Raw genomic sequence first — 15,779 nt, forward strand, 5'->3', positions numbered from 1 at the left:
TTTTTGCTCTCATTGAAATTGAATGGAGAATCCTTCAAAATCCTTCAGCTTTTTGACAGCTTACCGCTTCAGCCTACCTTCAGCTAGAAACGTCATTCAACTTTTAAAATGTTCAAATAACCTTCAGCTATCTTCAGCTACTTCAGCTTTTTCATATCTTTTACCATTTTCGTATAGTACGTCTTTAAAATAATTTTGGCTTTTCAAGAAATTCAGCAAATAACATGCGTTGCTATGGTCGTCAAGTAGGCTCTTTTAGAGTGCGCACTGAAGAAATTCAACAAATTCTTCTTCTCCAAACAACTTCTCACTCGCTCAATTTTCACCCTATCCACATAAATTATACATCAAAACGTAGGAATTTTTGTCTGGATTCAGAAAATGTAACCATCATTGGTGTGGGATTTATAGATTTTTTTAAAAGTCATCAATTTGCTGTTCACCTTCTAATTGGGGTTGTGTATACAAGCGCTTGTAATATTTTCTGAAAGTTCTTTGTATTTCCTCTTGTTTGTACTGTATAGTTTTAGAGTCCATATCCCTTATTTTTTATATTGTGTTGTCTGTTCGTTGTTTTTGCAGTTTTCTTGACAGGATTTTAAGTGATTTTGCTCCAGACTCATAAGTTTGTCTTGTGAATATCATCTTTTTTTCAATGTCCTGTGTGTATATTAGATTTATTTTCTTTCTAACTGTTTTTATTTTAGTTAGTATCTCAGGTTTTTGTTCTTTTTTATGTTGTGTCTCAAGATTTTTCAGTGTTTTATTAAGATCTATCAATCATAATTGTTTTTTTTCATAGGCACAGAATGATATTATTCTCCCTCTCATAACAGCTTTTAAAGTATCCCATACTGTTGCTGAATCAACCTCGCCGTTATCATTTTCTTCAAGAAACCTTTTTATTTCCTCTTTCATTTGTGTTTTAAATCTTGGATTATTTAAGATACCTGTATTCAACCTCCATAAAGTTCTACCTGGGTTATCAATAATATCTACAGTGCAGGAGAGGGGGGCATGGTCCGATAGATCAATGCTTCCAATATCACAATCGTGAATTCGATGACGATCTCTCTTCAGTATAAAAAAATTATCTATCCTGGAAAGATCTCTCCACAAATCCAGAATACCAAGTTCTGCCATTAAGGCATTAATTTTCTTATGCAACAACGTAGTAGCTAGGTTTTTGGATGAATCTTGTTTTGGATTGAGACGGATATTAAAGTCGCCTCCACATACGACAACCCCTGTGTCCTTTATAATCAAGTCAAATATGTTTCTGTAGAAAGCAAAGTTACTTCCAGGAGGGGGATAAACATTACAAATTGTTACAACTACATCATGTATTTTCCCTGAGACTATTACATATCTCCCTTCCTTATCAGAGATCTCTGAGACCTGTTCAAATGGTATTTGTTGTGAAATCAAGGTTGCTAATTCTCTACTGTGGCCTGATTTGTAAGATGAATAATATACTCTTGAAAAGCCCATACTTTTAAGTCTTTTATGCTCCGAAGGGGTGAGGTGCGTCTCTTGTAAGAGCACAATCAGTGCATTCTCCCTTTTCATTTTGTTATTATCTGCCTCCACTCTGGATTTAAAACCCCATTCACATTAAATGAAATTACTTTCATTGTCTATTACTGTAATCACTTATCTCTTTTTTTTTTTTTTTTTTTTTTATTCCCAGTGTCCTGTCTAGCAATGTGGCAATAAAAATTGATATCTTAATGCCAAATAGAGCTCGACAGATTTTACTTTCACAAGTGGAAAGTAAAATCCACTTGTGGCTTTCGCCATAATGCTCCGCGTGTAAATAGCTTTATTGTGATTCCTGCAGGGAGAATTTCAAATTATATGGACACTACAATGGGAAAGTAGTAATGTAATCACTTATCTCTACACGAGTCTCTCCTGGGAGACCTGGACATAGAATACTGAACCTAACCTTCCCAACGAACACAAAACAACTTAGAACACTCTGAAACAGAACATCACCGGAGCAGTTCAGAACCATTGCTTCCGGTTCAGGGGCTCTCTTCCAAGAAGCCTTGTGGGACCTTGAAAAGTCAAGGCCCTCATAAGGGAACATCCCACGTCTTGGTGGTGGGGCCCGAAGATGTGGTCAAACTTCAGCCAGAGTCCAAATAAAGTAAGTAGTAAAGGAAAATAAGAAAGTGAAATTGAGGATGACTGGCCCGGCAAGTCCCGCTAATCTGATTAAGCAGTAAAAGAGAAATAGAAGTTTAGACAGATTTCAGACATAGATCTGGGCCAGGTGAGGCAGATTTGTTATGGCAGACTTCTGCATGAGAAATACAAGCTACATGAAGGGTAAGCAACATGTTACAAACAAGACTTATCTGGTAAGTGTGAAGATGTGATCCATCAGTTAGTATCTTGGGGTGGCTGTCTTCTGAACTCCTTGAGTCCATCTTTAAAGTGAGTGTTTTGATATCTATGTTGTGTGCTGCCGTCAGCAGCGGCATGATCCTGACTTCCGAGCTGGTCTCTCTGCCGCTCCTCATCTTCGCAGGGTACGGCGTCTGGAACTTTATTCGTTTTGCTTTCAACACTTTTTTGGCCTCGGCGTATTTGCCGCGCTTCTTTAGCACTTCAGGGGGGAAATCATGGTTGACGTAGAAACGAACATTGTTGCAGAACACTTCCTTTTTCTGCCATGTTCTCTTAATCACATCCTCCTTGGTCCGCCAGCTGCCAAACCTGACCACTATGGAGCGAGGTCTTGCCTGTGAACCGGTGGGCTTCGGGGCCAGAGCTTGATGGTCATGTGGTAGATTGGGCGAAGTTTTCAGCATCTCCTCCAGAAAACCAGCCATGTTGGAACCTTCTTTGTTTTCAGGTATTCCGTGTATCTCCGTGCTTGAGCCTCCTGGTCAATCAGCCTCGCTTCCAAACTAGCCTGGCGCAGAGTTAGCCGTTTGACTAACGTTGATGTTGCTTGAAGTACAGTCTCTGTTTCATCTACTCTTCCCTCCACTTCTTCCAGTCTATAGTTTGCCCTCTTTAATTCCTGTTTTATGTTGGAGAGTCGCGCCCTGTTGTCTCTCCCAAATGCATGGATTTTGCTGAGAATGCTACTTAGGCTAGCTTCGACGCGCTGTTCCTCACCTGGGTTTGCCTGGTCTAGAGAGCTACTTCGGCTGTGGCTCCCGTTTGGGTCTTCCTCTGCCAGAGCCATGCTTAGTCCATTTCTAGTAGTAACCCCCTTTTTCATTGTTTTTAAAACTGCCCACCAGGATTGATAAAATCAAGGTTTTTGGGGGTTAAATTGTAAAACCTTTCAGGAGCTAGACATATTAGGCTGCCATCCTCTCAGTAGCAGAACTGGAAGTCCCCCACACCCTCAATTTAAATAAAAAAAATAATAATAATATATATACATATATAAAAATGGGAATTTTCATCAGTAACACAAAGACATTTATGCATGTGGCAGCACATAATGTTTTACAAAATGCTCTAAATTTCTTCATGTATAAACCCATGTAGAACACATTTTACAGATATACAGTAGCAACAGATGTAGACAGGAAAATTCTCTTACCATTTCATAGTCGGGTGAAGAATTTCTTGCTTTCAAACTGGAAACCAGTTGGGCTAATGAAGACATGCTAAAAAATACAAAGAAAAACAAAACACAGACTGAATAATGCTATTCATAGCTCTGGAATGAAGTGTAAAGATAACATTAACAATGCAGCAGCAACTACTACACTGACAATATGAATGAAGGAGAGGGTGGCATGAAGGGACGCTGTGGCTCATGGCTCACTGTTTTGGGGCATTTTTTTTAGTATTACCTGTATGTTCCTATGTGTTGTGCCATCAAGCCATGAGGGGGGGGGGGGGGGAATCTGACTTTTACAGGCACCATGATCTGCCCCCCTCAGCAGGGTGCTGTGCTATAAAGCCAAGCTCCCACAGACAATCGTCCCCATTTCCCGCTGTTTCGTAGGAACAGCATTGGGGGAAACTCTCATTTTCCGCTGTTTCATTGGTACAGCATTGGGGGGAACTCTCGTTGGAGCGGAGGACCTGACTGGGTTTGCAACCGGGTCAAAGACTCCACTATGATCCGGATCCACCTGCTCCAACCGCCACGTTTTGGCTAGGCCATAGCTGCAGAGCAGCATGCTAGCCTTGGCCTTCACCCTGCTTCAACTGCTTCCAACTGGATGCCCAAAGTGAACCGAACTGACACAGAGGCACCGACCGGTTTGGCAGAGAAATAAATAGTGAAAGTTAAATGGTTTATTTAGAAGGTTTACTTAATGCATTTTCACGATGTTTATAAAACCCGTGGAGCTTACAGGATAGCTCCCATTAGCTTCTTCGAAACCATGTCATGCTGATGTAATTCAAGTGTGTTTTACGGTTGTAACAAACATTATCTCCATAAGGGTTATACATTGATGGGATATTGATGTTTGTGTTTTCCGTTCTGAATATCCGCTAGCTTAAATGCTATTAGCTTCCCGGATAACATACAGTGTAACTACTGTTCGTTTCAAAACATAAGGTTTATTTCGTTTTGCTCCACCATTATTCGATAGTCTTATGAACATTATTACCGCATTAATGTGGAACATCAATGTCCTTTTGATGGTGTTTTTGTATAACTTTAGGATTAACCGATTTTTGCGACCGATCGCTACAGCTGCCCCTAGCTTTCCAGAGTAATAATCGCATTAATAAAGTTGAGCATTCTAGCCTACTGATTTTTACAGAGTAAATCATTCTGTAAAATGTTATTTTATCAAATGTTTGTTTAACTCAGGATTTTCATTGTGACTAGGTTGAAACACATACTATGGTTGTTCTAATTTAGTTAACCTCATTCCACTTTCTTTAAGACGAACTTTGGTTCTTTGACTTAGATCTGCAGTAAACCAGGATCCACGTCATCATTCTGATGATGGTGATCAACCATTTTATTTCGACCTTTTTTTTTCTTTTGTGTGTAAATAGTTCCTTATCTTCTTTTTATCTTAATTTTGCTTAAGAGTTTTAGTTAAGTTTCACTAGCCTAGTAGTAACTGTCATGATGCAGCCTGGTGGCTGCATTTTTAGCAGTTCCTGCCTCCTCCTTCCCAGCGCAGCCTGATCAGGATCACCTGTCAGGCTGCAATCACCTGTGACTGGCTCCACCTGCTCACCCCTCTTTAAATACTCTGCTCAGTTTGTTCCTGGTCGCCGGGTTGTCTGCAATCTCCACCTGCAACCTCCACTCACTCCTCGCCTGTTTACTGCCTTGCTGCTGGAACATCTGTCACCCCAGTGCTTCATTACTTTTGTTTTCTCCAGTCAGCCTGCTCCTGCAACTCATCAACTCCAGCCCGGTAACTGACTCTGGTTTTCACCTTACACTACTCCCTCTTTGCAATAAACTCTCAAGATCAGCTCTGTATTTGTGTGCTCTGTCCGGGTTCATGAAGACAAATCTTGACAGTACGACCCGGCCAAAGATGAACCCGGACAGCACACACACAGTTTTGTGCAGGAGCGGGCTGGATTTAGCTGCTTCTGTTTCCACGTTCTCCACCTGCTGCCGTTCTCCACCGTTCTCAAGTTCCAGCAGCTGTTCCACGTTTTCAAGTTCCAGCAGCTGTTCCACGTTTTCAAGTTCCAGCAGCTGTTCCACGTTTTCAAGTTCCAGCAGCTGTTCCACGTTCTTACATTCCAGCAGCTGTTCCACGTTCTCAGGTTCCAGCAGCTGTTCCACGTTCTCAAGTTCCAGCAGCTGTTCCACGTTTTCAAGTTCCAGCAGCTGTTCCACGTTCTTACATTCCAGCAGCTGTTCCACGTTCTCAGGTTCCAGCAGCTGTTCCACGTTCTCAAGTTCCAGCGGCTGTTCCAGCAGTTGTTCCACGTTCTCAAGTTCCTGTGTTCCCTGCGTTCTCAAGTTCCTGTGTTCCCTGTGTTCTCAAGTTCCTGTGTTCTCTACGTTCTCTAGTTCCTGCATTCTCAAGTTCCTGCGTTCTCAAGTTCCTGACTTAGATCTTTAGTTTCCTAGTTTAGCTTTTATTTTCTAGATTTGCTTTAGCTTTCTGGTTCTCTTGTTTTCTAGTTAGTCTTCTAGTTTCTGTCCAAGTTCCCTAGTTTGTGTCTTAGTTTTGAGTACTTGGCATTCCTTAGTTTTAGAGTATTTCCGTGCTTCTTAGAGTCCTTTAGTTTTTGTCTTGCTTTGTTTTTTAGTCCTGCTTTATGTTCTAGTTTCGCTTTAGTTCTCTAGGCTTCTAGTTCTACCTTAGTTTTCTAGTTTTTCTTGAGTTTTCTAGTTTTGCTTTAATCTCTTAGCTCTTGCTTTACTTTCTTGGTTTGCTAAGCCCTGTAGTTCTCGTCTAAGCCCTGTAGTTCTCGTCTAAGCCCTGTAGTTCTCGTCTAAGCCCTGTAGTTCTCATCTAAGCCATGTAGTTCTCGTCTAGACCCTGTAGTCCCTGTCTTGACCCTGTAGTCCCAGTCCTAGCCCTGTAGTTCTGGTCTTAGTTCAGTATTAGTTTTTCTAAGTTTTGTTTGTTTAATCCCCTTAAGGTCTTTGTGTGTGGGTTCCTGCGCCGTCTGGGTTCCTGCGTTGGATGGGTTCCAGCGCTCTTTAAGGTCCCTATGCTTGACTTCTCCTGTTTTCTTTGTTTTAGTTTTGCCCTGCTTAGGTTAGTCTAGTCCCCTCTAGCCTTCAGTAGTTTTTATTTTGTTTTGACTTCCCCTGGTGACTCTGTTCTGTTCCCCTGCTCACAGTTTTTCCCCGGTGTCGAGGTCCACCAGAGCCCTCCGGTGATCCTAGTCACTGGCTGTGCCCTCTGGTGCACTCGGCCTGTCGCTGCTCAGCACATGCAAGCCGCCGCCAGAGCCCTCCGGTGCTTCCATGTCGCTGGCTGAGCCCTCTGGTGCGCCAGCCTGTCACTGCCCAGCACACATAGGCCGCCGCCAAAGCCCTCCGGCGCTCTCATGTCACCGGCTGAGCCCTCTGGCGCGCCCGGCCTGTTGCTGCCCGGCGCACTCCCTGTTCCCTGGCGTGTTAGGACGCCCTCCGTTCGTGTTCCCTGGCGTGTTAGGACGCCCTCCGTTCGTGTTCCCTGGCGTGTTAGGACGCCCTCCGTTCGTGTTCCCGGCGTGTTAGGACGCCCTCTGACTCCTAGTGTTTGGTTTTCTTGTTCCCCGGCGTGTTAGGACGACCTCTGTTCTCGGTTCCCCGGCATGTTAGGACGCCCTCTGTTCTCGGTTCCCCGGTGTGTTTAGACGCCCTCTGTTCTCAGTTCCCCGGCGTGTTAGTACGTCCTCTGTTCTTGTTCCCTGGCGTTTTAGACGTTCCTGCTTCCCTTGTGCCCCGGCGTTTCCCTCACGCCCCGGCGTTCTCGTCCCTTGTGCCCCGGCGCTTCCCTCGCGCTCCGGTGTTCTCGTCCCTTGTGCCCCGGCGCTTCCCTCGCGCCCTGGCGTTCTCTTTCCTCGCGCCCTGGCGTTCTCTTTCCTCGCGCCCCGGCGTTCTCTTTCCTCGCGCCCCGGCGTTCTCTTTCCTCGCGCCCTGGCGTTCCCCCCACGCCCCGGCGTTCTCTTCCCCAAGCCCCGGCGTTCCCCTCACGCCCCGCCGGGTTCCCCTGGCGTTTCTGTACGCTAGTTGTGCTCCAGCGTGTGTTGTTGAGCCCTGGTGTTTTCAGTACACCTGTTCTTCCCTCTGGCGCTGTGGTGCGCCCGTTCTTGCCCTTTGGCGTTTCCGTATGCCCGGACCTTTCCCTTGGCGTTTCTGTACGCCCGGTCCTTTCCCTTGGCGTTTCCGTACGCCCGGTCCTTTCCCTTGGCGTTTCCGTACGCCCAGTCCTTTCCCTTGGCGTTTCCGTACGCCCGGTCCTTCTCCTTGGCGCTGTCGTGCGCCCGTTCCTTCCCCTTGGCGCTGTCGTGCGCCCGTTCCTTCCATTTGGCGCTGTCGTACGCCCGTTACTTCCCTTTGGCGTTTCCGTACGACCATTCCTTCCCCCCGGCATTTTGGTACACTAGTTGAGCGCCAGCGTTTCCGTACGTCTGTTGAGCCCTAGTGATTCCGTACGTCTGTCCTTCCCTCTGGTGTTGTTGTACGCTAGTGTTGCTCAGGCGTTTCCGTACGCTTGTTGAGCCCTAGTGTTTTCGTACGCCTGTTTTTACAGTCCCCAGCATTTCCGTGTGCTTTCCTAGTCCCCAGCGTTTCCGTGTGCTTTTCTAGTCCCCAGCGTTTCCGTGCGCTTTCCTAGTCCCCAGCGTTTCCGTGCGCTTTCCTAGTCTCCAGCGTTTCCGTGCGCTTTCCTAGTCCCCAGTGTTTCCGTACGCTTTCTTAGTCCCCAGTGTTTCCGTACGCTTTCTTAGTCCCCAGTGTTTCCGTACGCTTTCTTAGTCCCCAGCGTTTCCGTACGCTTTCTTAGTCCCCAGCGTTCTTTAGGCTCTTTAGTTCCCCAGTGTTTTCTAGGCTCTTTAGTTCCCCAGTGTTTTCTAGGCTCTTTAGTTCCCCAGTGTTTTCTAGGCTCTGTTGTTCCCCAGTGTTTTCTAGGCTATGTAGTTCCCCAGTGTTTTCTAGCCTCTGTAGTTCCCCAGTGTTTTCTAGCCTATGTAGTTCCCCAGTGTTTTCTAGCCTCTGTAGTTCCCCAGTGTTTTCTAGCCTATGTAGTTCCCCAGTGTTTTCTAGCCTCTGTAGTTCCCCAGTGTTTTCTAGCTTCTGTAGTTCCCCAGTGTTTTCTAGCCTCTGTAGTTCCCCAGTGTTTTCTAGCCTCTGTAGTTCCCCAGTGTTTTCTAGCCTCTGTAGTTCCCCAGTGTCTTCTAGCCTCTGTAGTTCCCCAGTGTCTTCTAGCCTCTGTAGTAGTGGTAGTAGTGTCATGATGCAGCCTGGTGGCTGCATTTTTAGCAGTTCCTGCCTCCTCCTTCCCAGCGCAGCCTGATCAGGCTGCAATCACCTGTGACTAGCTCCACCTGCTCACCCCTCTTTAAATACTCTGCTCAGCTTGTTCCTGGTCGCCGAGTCGTCTGCAATCTCCACCTGCAACCTCCACTCACTCCACGCCTGTTTACTGCCTTGCTACTGGAACATCTGTCACCCCAGTGCTTCATTACTTTTGTTTTCTTTGTTTTGTTTGCCGTGTGCAACATGCTACTAAATCCTAAAGAAAGGTCAAGCAAGCGCTACAGAGCTAGTAATTCCTAAAGGTCCAGCATCTTAACACTGAAAGAATAGTGTTGTCATAAGCCACAAGTTGACCGTTGTCATAAGCCGCAACGGTCAACTTGCGCACCTGTTTCTACATACACAAATAAGTATTTGCAAAATGTATATTTAAACATACATGCATAGCCAAGCGTGCACAGACTGGATCTTATGTTATTTTGAAAGTTTTGTCATAACTTATGTTTGTTGTTTTTGTGTTAGCAAGATGGAGCCTGAACTTCTCACATGTGTAACTACATCTATGGTGGACCAAACAGACATAGAGGCAGAAAGTTGTCGTTGCTGATCTCATCAACGTATCTAAAGATGAGTGGAGTAATTTAAATAGTTGGAACCTTACTGCATGTGATGAAAAGATTAAGGAACTGTCAGGACTCAGTCAGCAGAGCCGTGCAGCTTGCTGCTGGCTCTGCTGCCTCCACTCTCTCCACAGGTGTTCGTGGTTAACGGGTGGGCGGAGTGCACACACCTGCAGACACTCCAGCAGCACCAGGCCGCACTATAAGAACCGGGCTCGAACAGAGGGAGGATGCCTGAGTGTTACCTTGTCGCGGTATGCCTAAAGGCCAAAGACCTCCACCTGAGCTTCAGACCCGTGAGTTCTTCGATCCCCGTTTTGGATCTAATCCGTGTTTCCTGTGTTCTCTCCAGTGCACTCGTGTCTTTGGAACCCTTCTCTCGTGTGACTCTGCGCTGTGAAGACCAGGCTCCCGAATCCACAACCGCTCAGATTCTGCTCTGGCGATCTCCTCCTCAAACTCCCTTGGTGGTACCAAGTTGGGTGCGAGCTTCCCCCTCCCCGGATTCACCCTGGTCGCCTCGGACTCTCCTGGTTCCTTCCTCTGTTCATTCTGGATCCCTGGACCCGCCGGTGCTGCTCGGACCCCATCCGCCTCCGCCCACAGTTCTCCCGGACGCCTGTCACCACCTCCGCAGGACGGGCTGAGTCCACACCACTACCTCCTCGGTTCGGTTCCCGTGCTCTGTGGTAAGCTTACGACTCCCCGTAACGTTTCCTTAGCTTCTCCCTCAATTAACCGTGTCTCCCCCTCCTTCAGACTGACCCTGTCTCCAGACTTTGGTTCCCCGCTGCTTCCCCGATCTGCGGCGACAGATCTTCCTCGTGATCCCGCGTTTCTGTTAAATAAAACTCTTGTGATCTGACCTGTTTCCCCTGAGTGTTTCTGCATGTGGGCCAAACATTTAAAGCCGAACATGACAGGAACTAGTTAATTTCATTGGTTATCCGACTAAAATTACTCAGATTCAAGAGGTTGTGGACAGCTTACATTGTTATATAAGCGTAAGTAACAACTAGAAAATATTCTCAGTTGCAGGTTGAGCATCAGATGGTTTTAGACAGAGCGAGTCCTGCCAAACTTGAGCTCTCAAAGGCCGAAGCGACGATGGAGGAAGCTGAAGCTGAGACAGAGGACAAAACTCCTTTTCAGCGAGGCTGTGTCTCACCAGAGAAGTGAGTCCCCAACCCTTCAGGTGAAATCCTCACATGATCAACCTCAGCAAGTTGACTAATTGAATGAGCTTTTGTCTTTTGTCTTGCCAAAATATACAACAGAGCCTCTAAATTTAGAGTTTACAGAAAATACTTCCACAGACTCCTTGGGAGATGCTGGAAGTCAGACTGTCCACAGTGGAGCGTTGCACCACCCTGCTGCACTGGACAGTCCCAAAGAGTATCAGGTAAATTACTCTGCAGACACAGGTGGTTCAGATTGGAGGGATGAGCAGCCATCACACCTGACTCATACCACCACCTGTCCTGACTCTGTGCTGCCCCCTAAGGGCCAGGAGACTCACTCAGGTGGCCCACACTAACGTAACCCACCACCACATGTCAGAGTTCACATTTTGGAAAACTCTCACTTAGATCAGGATCATTCTTCCTTACATGATCAAAGGTTAGTTCAAGGACATCGGTCGGTTCCCAAACATAACCAACTTGATTTCCCAGATGGTCCAGGTCCACCTCATAGATATGGTATCCGTATTCTCCAACTTGAGTCCCTTGCTCGGGACATAGAACATTGGCTCCTGGGCCAACAGCCGCAAAGCCGAGGCCCCAGGAGCCGCAGGAATGAGACTGTGGGATGACCACAGAAGCACTTCCATCTTTGGTACAGCTAATTTCAGGACTGAATACAAAGGAAGTTATTATTCTGAGTGATCTAAACTAGAAGTGGTTGCAACCAGTTTCAGACGAATTTAAAGCACAATGTATTTAGTTCTCCTACCCAGTGTTGTATAGTAGCAAAGTACAAATACTTCACTACTGTACTTAAGTATATTTTGGAGTAATTTATACTTTTCTTGAGTATACATTTTTTGATTACTTTTACTTTTACTTCACTATATTTCTGAACTCAATTGCATACTTTTACTTCGATACATTTTCAATGTTTGGTTTAGTTACTCGTGACAAAAAAAGCGAGGCATCAGCGTGCCCAATGGAACTGGAAGTGGATTTGTTTGTTTTTTAACCTCATAGTGGCAATCTTTCAATTAGTACCGTCTTTGATGTGTCAATCATACAATTCAAACAATCAAATCAACGACTGAAGGCAACATGCTAGCCAATCACAGCTGGAGAGGGGCGGGTCGCTGGGTCAGACGTTCAGCCTTCAGAGAGACACCGTGGCTTGACTGTGGTCACCGTCGGTGTCGGTAGAGCGGGATAGATATTCGGTCTGATTGCCAAACAATTACAAGAAGAGACAAAGAAGCAAGCGAGAGCGAGCTGGAAGCAGTGATATTAATTTCTGTTTAAAACGTCAGCATTGAAGTCAACACTGGAGTAAACATTCACGCTAGGAGGGTTAGCTAGACAGCTAGGAGCACAAGGAGCAGAAGCAAGCAGGTAAACTGCTGAACTGAAGAAACTTGGGTTAGTTTAGGCAGAAGGGAACTCTGCTTTGTTCTGATCCTTGTGCTCCCTATCTGCTGTAATTACAGAACCTCTGCTTGTATGAATTTTTATTTCAGTGTTCAGCCTGACACGAGCCCTCATGTTTGTCAGCATGTCTGCTTATTCTTGACTTTTGAGTCATAAAACAGCTCTACAGGTTGCTTCATCTCACTGATGGATTCCAGGCCAAACCAACATAAAACCTGCCCAACTTAAAAGAAAAAAACAAGCCCAAATCTCAAACTCTCTCATGTTAAAAGTAGGGCTGGGCAACGATTAAAATCTTTGATCGCGATTAATCGCATAATTTGCCCGATTAATCATGATTAATCGCATTGTATGCGCAAACTCCAAGAATGAATTCAAAAGTAGTGTAAAGAGCACTTTTATTTTAATGTTCTGCTGCCATATGAACAAAAGTGTTGTAACATTTGTAGCACTTATCTTATTTTATGCTGGATATTTTCAACCCATCAATTAAATTAAGTGGACTAGTTGATCTTTTCTTCATAAGACAGCAGCAAGCACTGCAGCCAAAATATGGTCTTTTTTGACCTGCTGTATTTTAGCCAGTCCCTAAGCTTGATGTATCGTGAAACTGTTGACCTTTTGGGTTTTGTGGTTTTTATTTTATTATAACAATTAAATAATAATAATAATAATAATAATAACAAAAATGTTATGTTCAGTGTTTTTTCGCTAATCCACCTCTTATATATTTCAATCCTTATGTAATTTTGTCTGTGTTGTGTGCACATGCCTGTTGCTTTAATCCTATAAATTTCCCCGTTGTGGGATAAAAAAAGAATTAGCTAATGTTATCTTATCTTAAATAACACTTTTTAATATATGTACTGGGTTCTTTCAAGGTCTTAATTAAATTTTCTGTGTGGGCTCCAGTAACATATGATAGATAATATCTACTTTGAAAGTTAACATGAACTGCTGCTGAAGATGACCACTGATCTACCTGGATGTTCCCTGGAGGACTGAAACGCCTCAGTCAGTGACGTCAGTCTGTGGGTCTGGGTCTGTCGGGGCAATGACAGAAGTTTTGTCTCCTCTCTCCGTTTCTGTGGCTCAACGTTTTCTTGCTCATGTTTTTTCACGTGCTTAGATAAATTTTTTCCACTGAAATTAACCAGCTTTTTACAAAACATACAGCTTGATTTCATTTACGGTATTAAAATAAAGCCAAACGGTGCTACTTCCCCTGTTCATGTTTTTCCGCTGCTGCGGTCTCTCTCAGCTGTTTGTGTGTTGAGTTTGTGTGAGAGCTGATTGGCTGGCGCCGCTGAGCCATGTACAAGAGGGGAGGGGGAGCGGGAGAGTGCTCCCGTGACACAGCGCGTTGCAGTCAGCGCGCGTGCTGACTGACACTGACTGAAGGCATGTGAGCAACATGCGTTAATGCGCGATAAAATAAATATCGCCGTTAATAGTCTAATGAATTAACGCAAAATGAACGTGTTAACTTGCCCAGCCCTAGTTAAAAGCACAGAACTATTAAACACATAAGAACATGCTGCTAGCACACTACTGTGCTGAAGCAAAAAAAAATAAAAAAAACTTTGCGCTCACAACTCCACACAAAATGTACAATCAGTCAACCAAATAACACACAAGATCACTTTAACAATCATGATATATCAACCGGAAAAAAAGAAAACTTTTATCAATAGCTTCCCAACATGAGTTGTAAATCTACCTTAATATAAACTTAATATCTCTTACAGAATATAGCTTAATCAAACATTTCTCTTTCACAGCCATGAAATATTTCTAAGTTGATCAGTAGAACTCAACCCCTCTTGGGCGTTTACATTGACCAAACACTTGATTAACCACTATTCTTTTCTTGTTTTATTATAACAATCAATATTATTCATTATAACTATTATTCATTGATGATGTCAGATTTGACAGATTCGACTTATTTAAAAAATAAAATGATCAGTAAAATGAACTCCTCCACCCAAACATAAAATGGCTAACGGCTGGCTGCAACTTTGAAAGTTCGTTCCGCTGCAAACTAAGAATCACAGGTGCACAGAAAAGAAAAGAGAAAAAGAGAAGATGACACCAAAGGCTTGAGGGAATTTATGAGTAAATATTTTTTTTAAACTGAGGATGAGTCAGGAACAGGTCTAGGGACGGAATTGCAGAGCAATGATGCATATCCAGAGCCAGGTAAGAAGCAATGCATTTATCAATGTGATTTTAAAGTATAGCATCCGCAAGCTAGTGTAAGTGGGAAAACACCTTTTCTTTTACAGAAATACTTGAGCTTAGCGCCAAAAGAGCAGAAAACAGAGAGATAGCAGAGGTCCAGGTACAATCTGAAAGACAGAACGGAGCAGGAGAGCCAGCTGAGGCGGGAGCTGGGGGGTGGGGGGGCGCAGTGTGTGTTTGAGGAGGAGACAGAGAGAGCCATTCCTAGCGATAACAGAGACAGTGCAGGTAGAGGGGCTTACTGCCCGATTGGATAGTCTGAGCATAGTGGCTCAGAGACAGATCACAGCGTTAATTTTAACGATCCCACGTTATGGCCAACAAAATTGACTGATTCTGATTGAATGAATGTTGCGCGTTTAATGGCAAAAAGGAAGCCTTTCTCAGCAATGGAAAATGAACTGCCAGCAGATTCAGAGGGCAGAGAATTCCCAAAGTACCTAACATATTCTACCTCCTGCGATTAAAGGGAAAAAAATGTTAGGGACTGGCTAATATACAGCAGGTCAAAACAGGCCATATTTTGGCTGCAGTGCTTGCTGTTCTCTTATGAAAAGATCAACTAGTGCACTAAATTCAATAGATGGGTTGAAAATATCCAATATAAAATAGAGATTTCCAAGGCATGAAGTATACAGTTAATTTGACTTTTTTGGTGTGTGTGTGTGTGGTGTGGTGGCAGCAGGTGTAGAGGGGGGGTAACTAAGCCTGGTTTATCACTTAACCATGTTCTTAGTATACAGCCCCTTTGCCTGCACTTGGTTGTGTACAATTTTAAAGTGTATAGCACTGACCTGACTTGAAGAAGGAAAACTGAAAGCTTACAAAAAGGTTGTATTTTCTGTCTAAACTTATTATTTTAAGTAAATTTGACTTCCAAAATCTAAAAAATGTCATTCAAATTGCATTTGCTTTGTTTTACTTTTTACTTACACTTTTTTTTTTACATTACTTGAGTAAATCTATTTTTACAGTAATTTTCATACTTAAGTACAATACATTTCAGATACTTTTCAGATACTTTTACTTTACCAAAGTCATATTGGTCATATTTACCTTTACCAAAGTCATATTTTGGAGAGGTACTTATACTTTTACTTGACTCCGAGATTTCAGTACTTTATACAACACTGCTCCTCGCTCCCGCTGTAATGCCAGTTCAGATGTGACGAAACTGCATTAATTCGGACGTGACGGACTGCGTTTCCCATGATGCAATGTGGTCAAAATGGCCACCAACTCCCATCATGCAACACGGACCAAAAATGGCCGCCGCCCTAACAACGGAGCGGAGAGATAACGTTACTAGGGAAAATGTATTTTTTTGCGGCCACGCATGACAATCTCCCTTCTTCCCTGGCACACCGCCAACCTGAGAAGTCACGCACCTGCTACTCCAAACTTTCCCCCCTACGCCAC

At 44.3% G+C, this 15,779-nt stretch overlaps 1 protein-coding gene across 2 annotated transcripts in view; it reads right to left on the reverse strand.

Moving 5' to 3' along the window:
• Nucleotides 1-15,779, reverse strand: part of cunh5orf22 (chromosome unknown C5orf22 homolog) — a 103,703-nt gene that overhangs the window by 31,932 nt on the left and 55,992 nt on the right. For both annotated transcript variants that reach the window (XM_036134298.1, XM_036134297.1), the window contains one exon: nt 3,569-3,635. In XM_036134298.1, coding sequence (XP_035990191.1) covers nt 3,569-3,635 — 67 coding nt within the window. The remainder of the gene's footprint in view (nt 1-3,568; nt 3,636-15,779) is intronic.

Source organism: Fundulus heteroclitus, unplaced genomic scaffold (genome assembly GCF_011125445.2).
Source record: "Fundulus heteroclitus isolate FHET01 unplaced genomic scaffold, MU-UCD_Fhet_4.1 scaffold_79, whole genome shotgun sequence".
Classification (NCBI taxonomy): Eukaryota; Metazoa; Chordata; class Actinopteri; order Cyprinodontiformes; family Fundulidae; genus Fundulus; species Fundulus heteroclitus.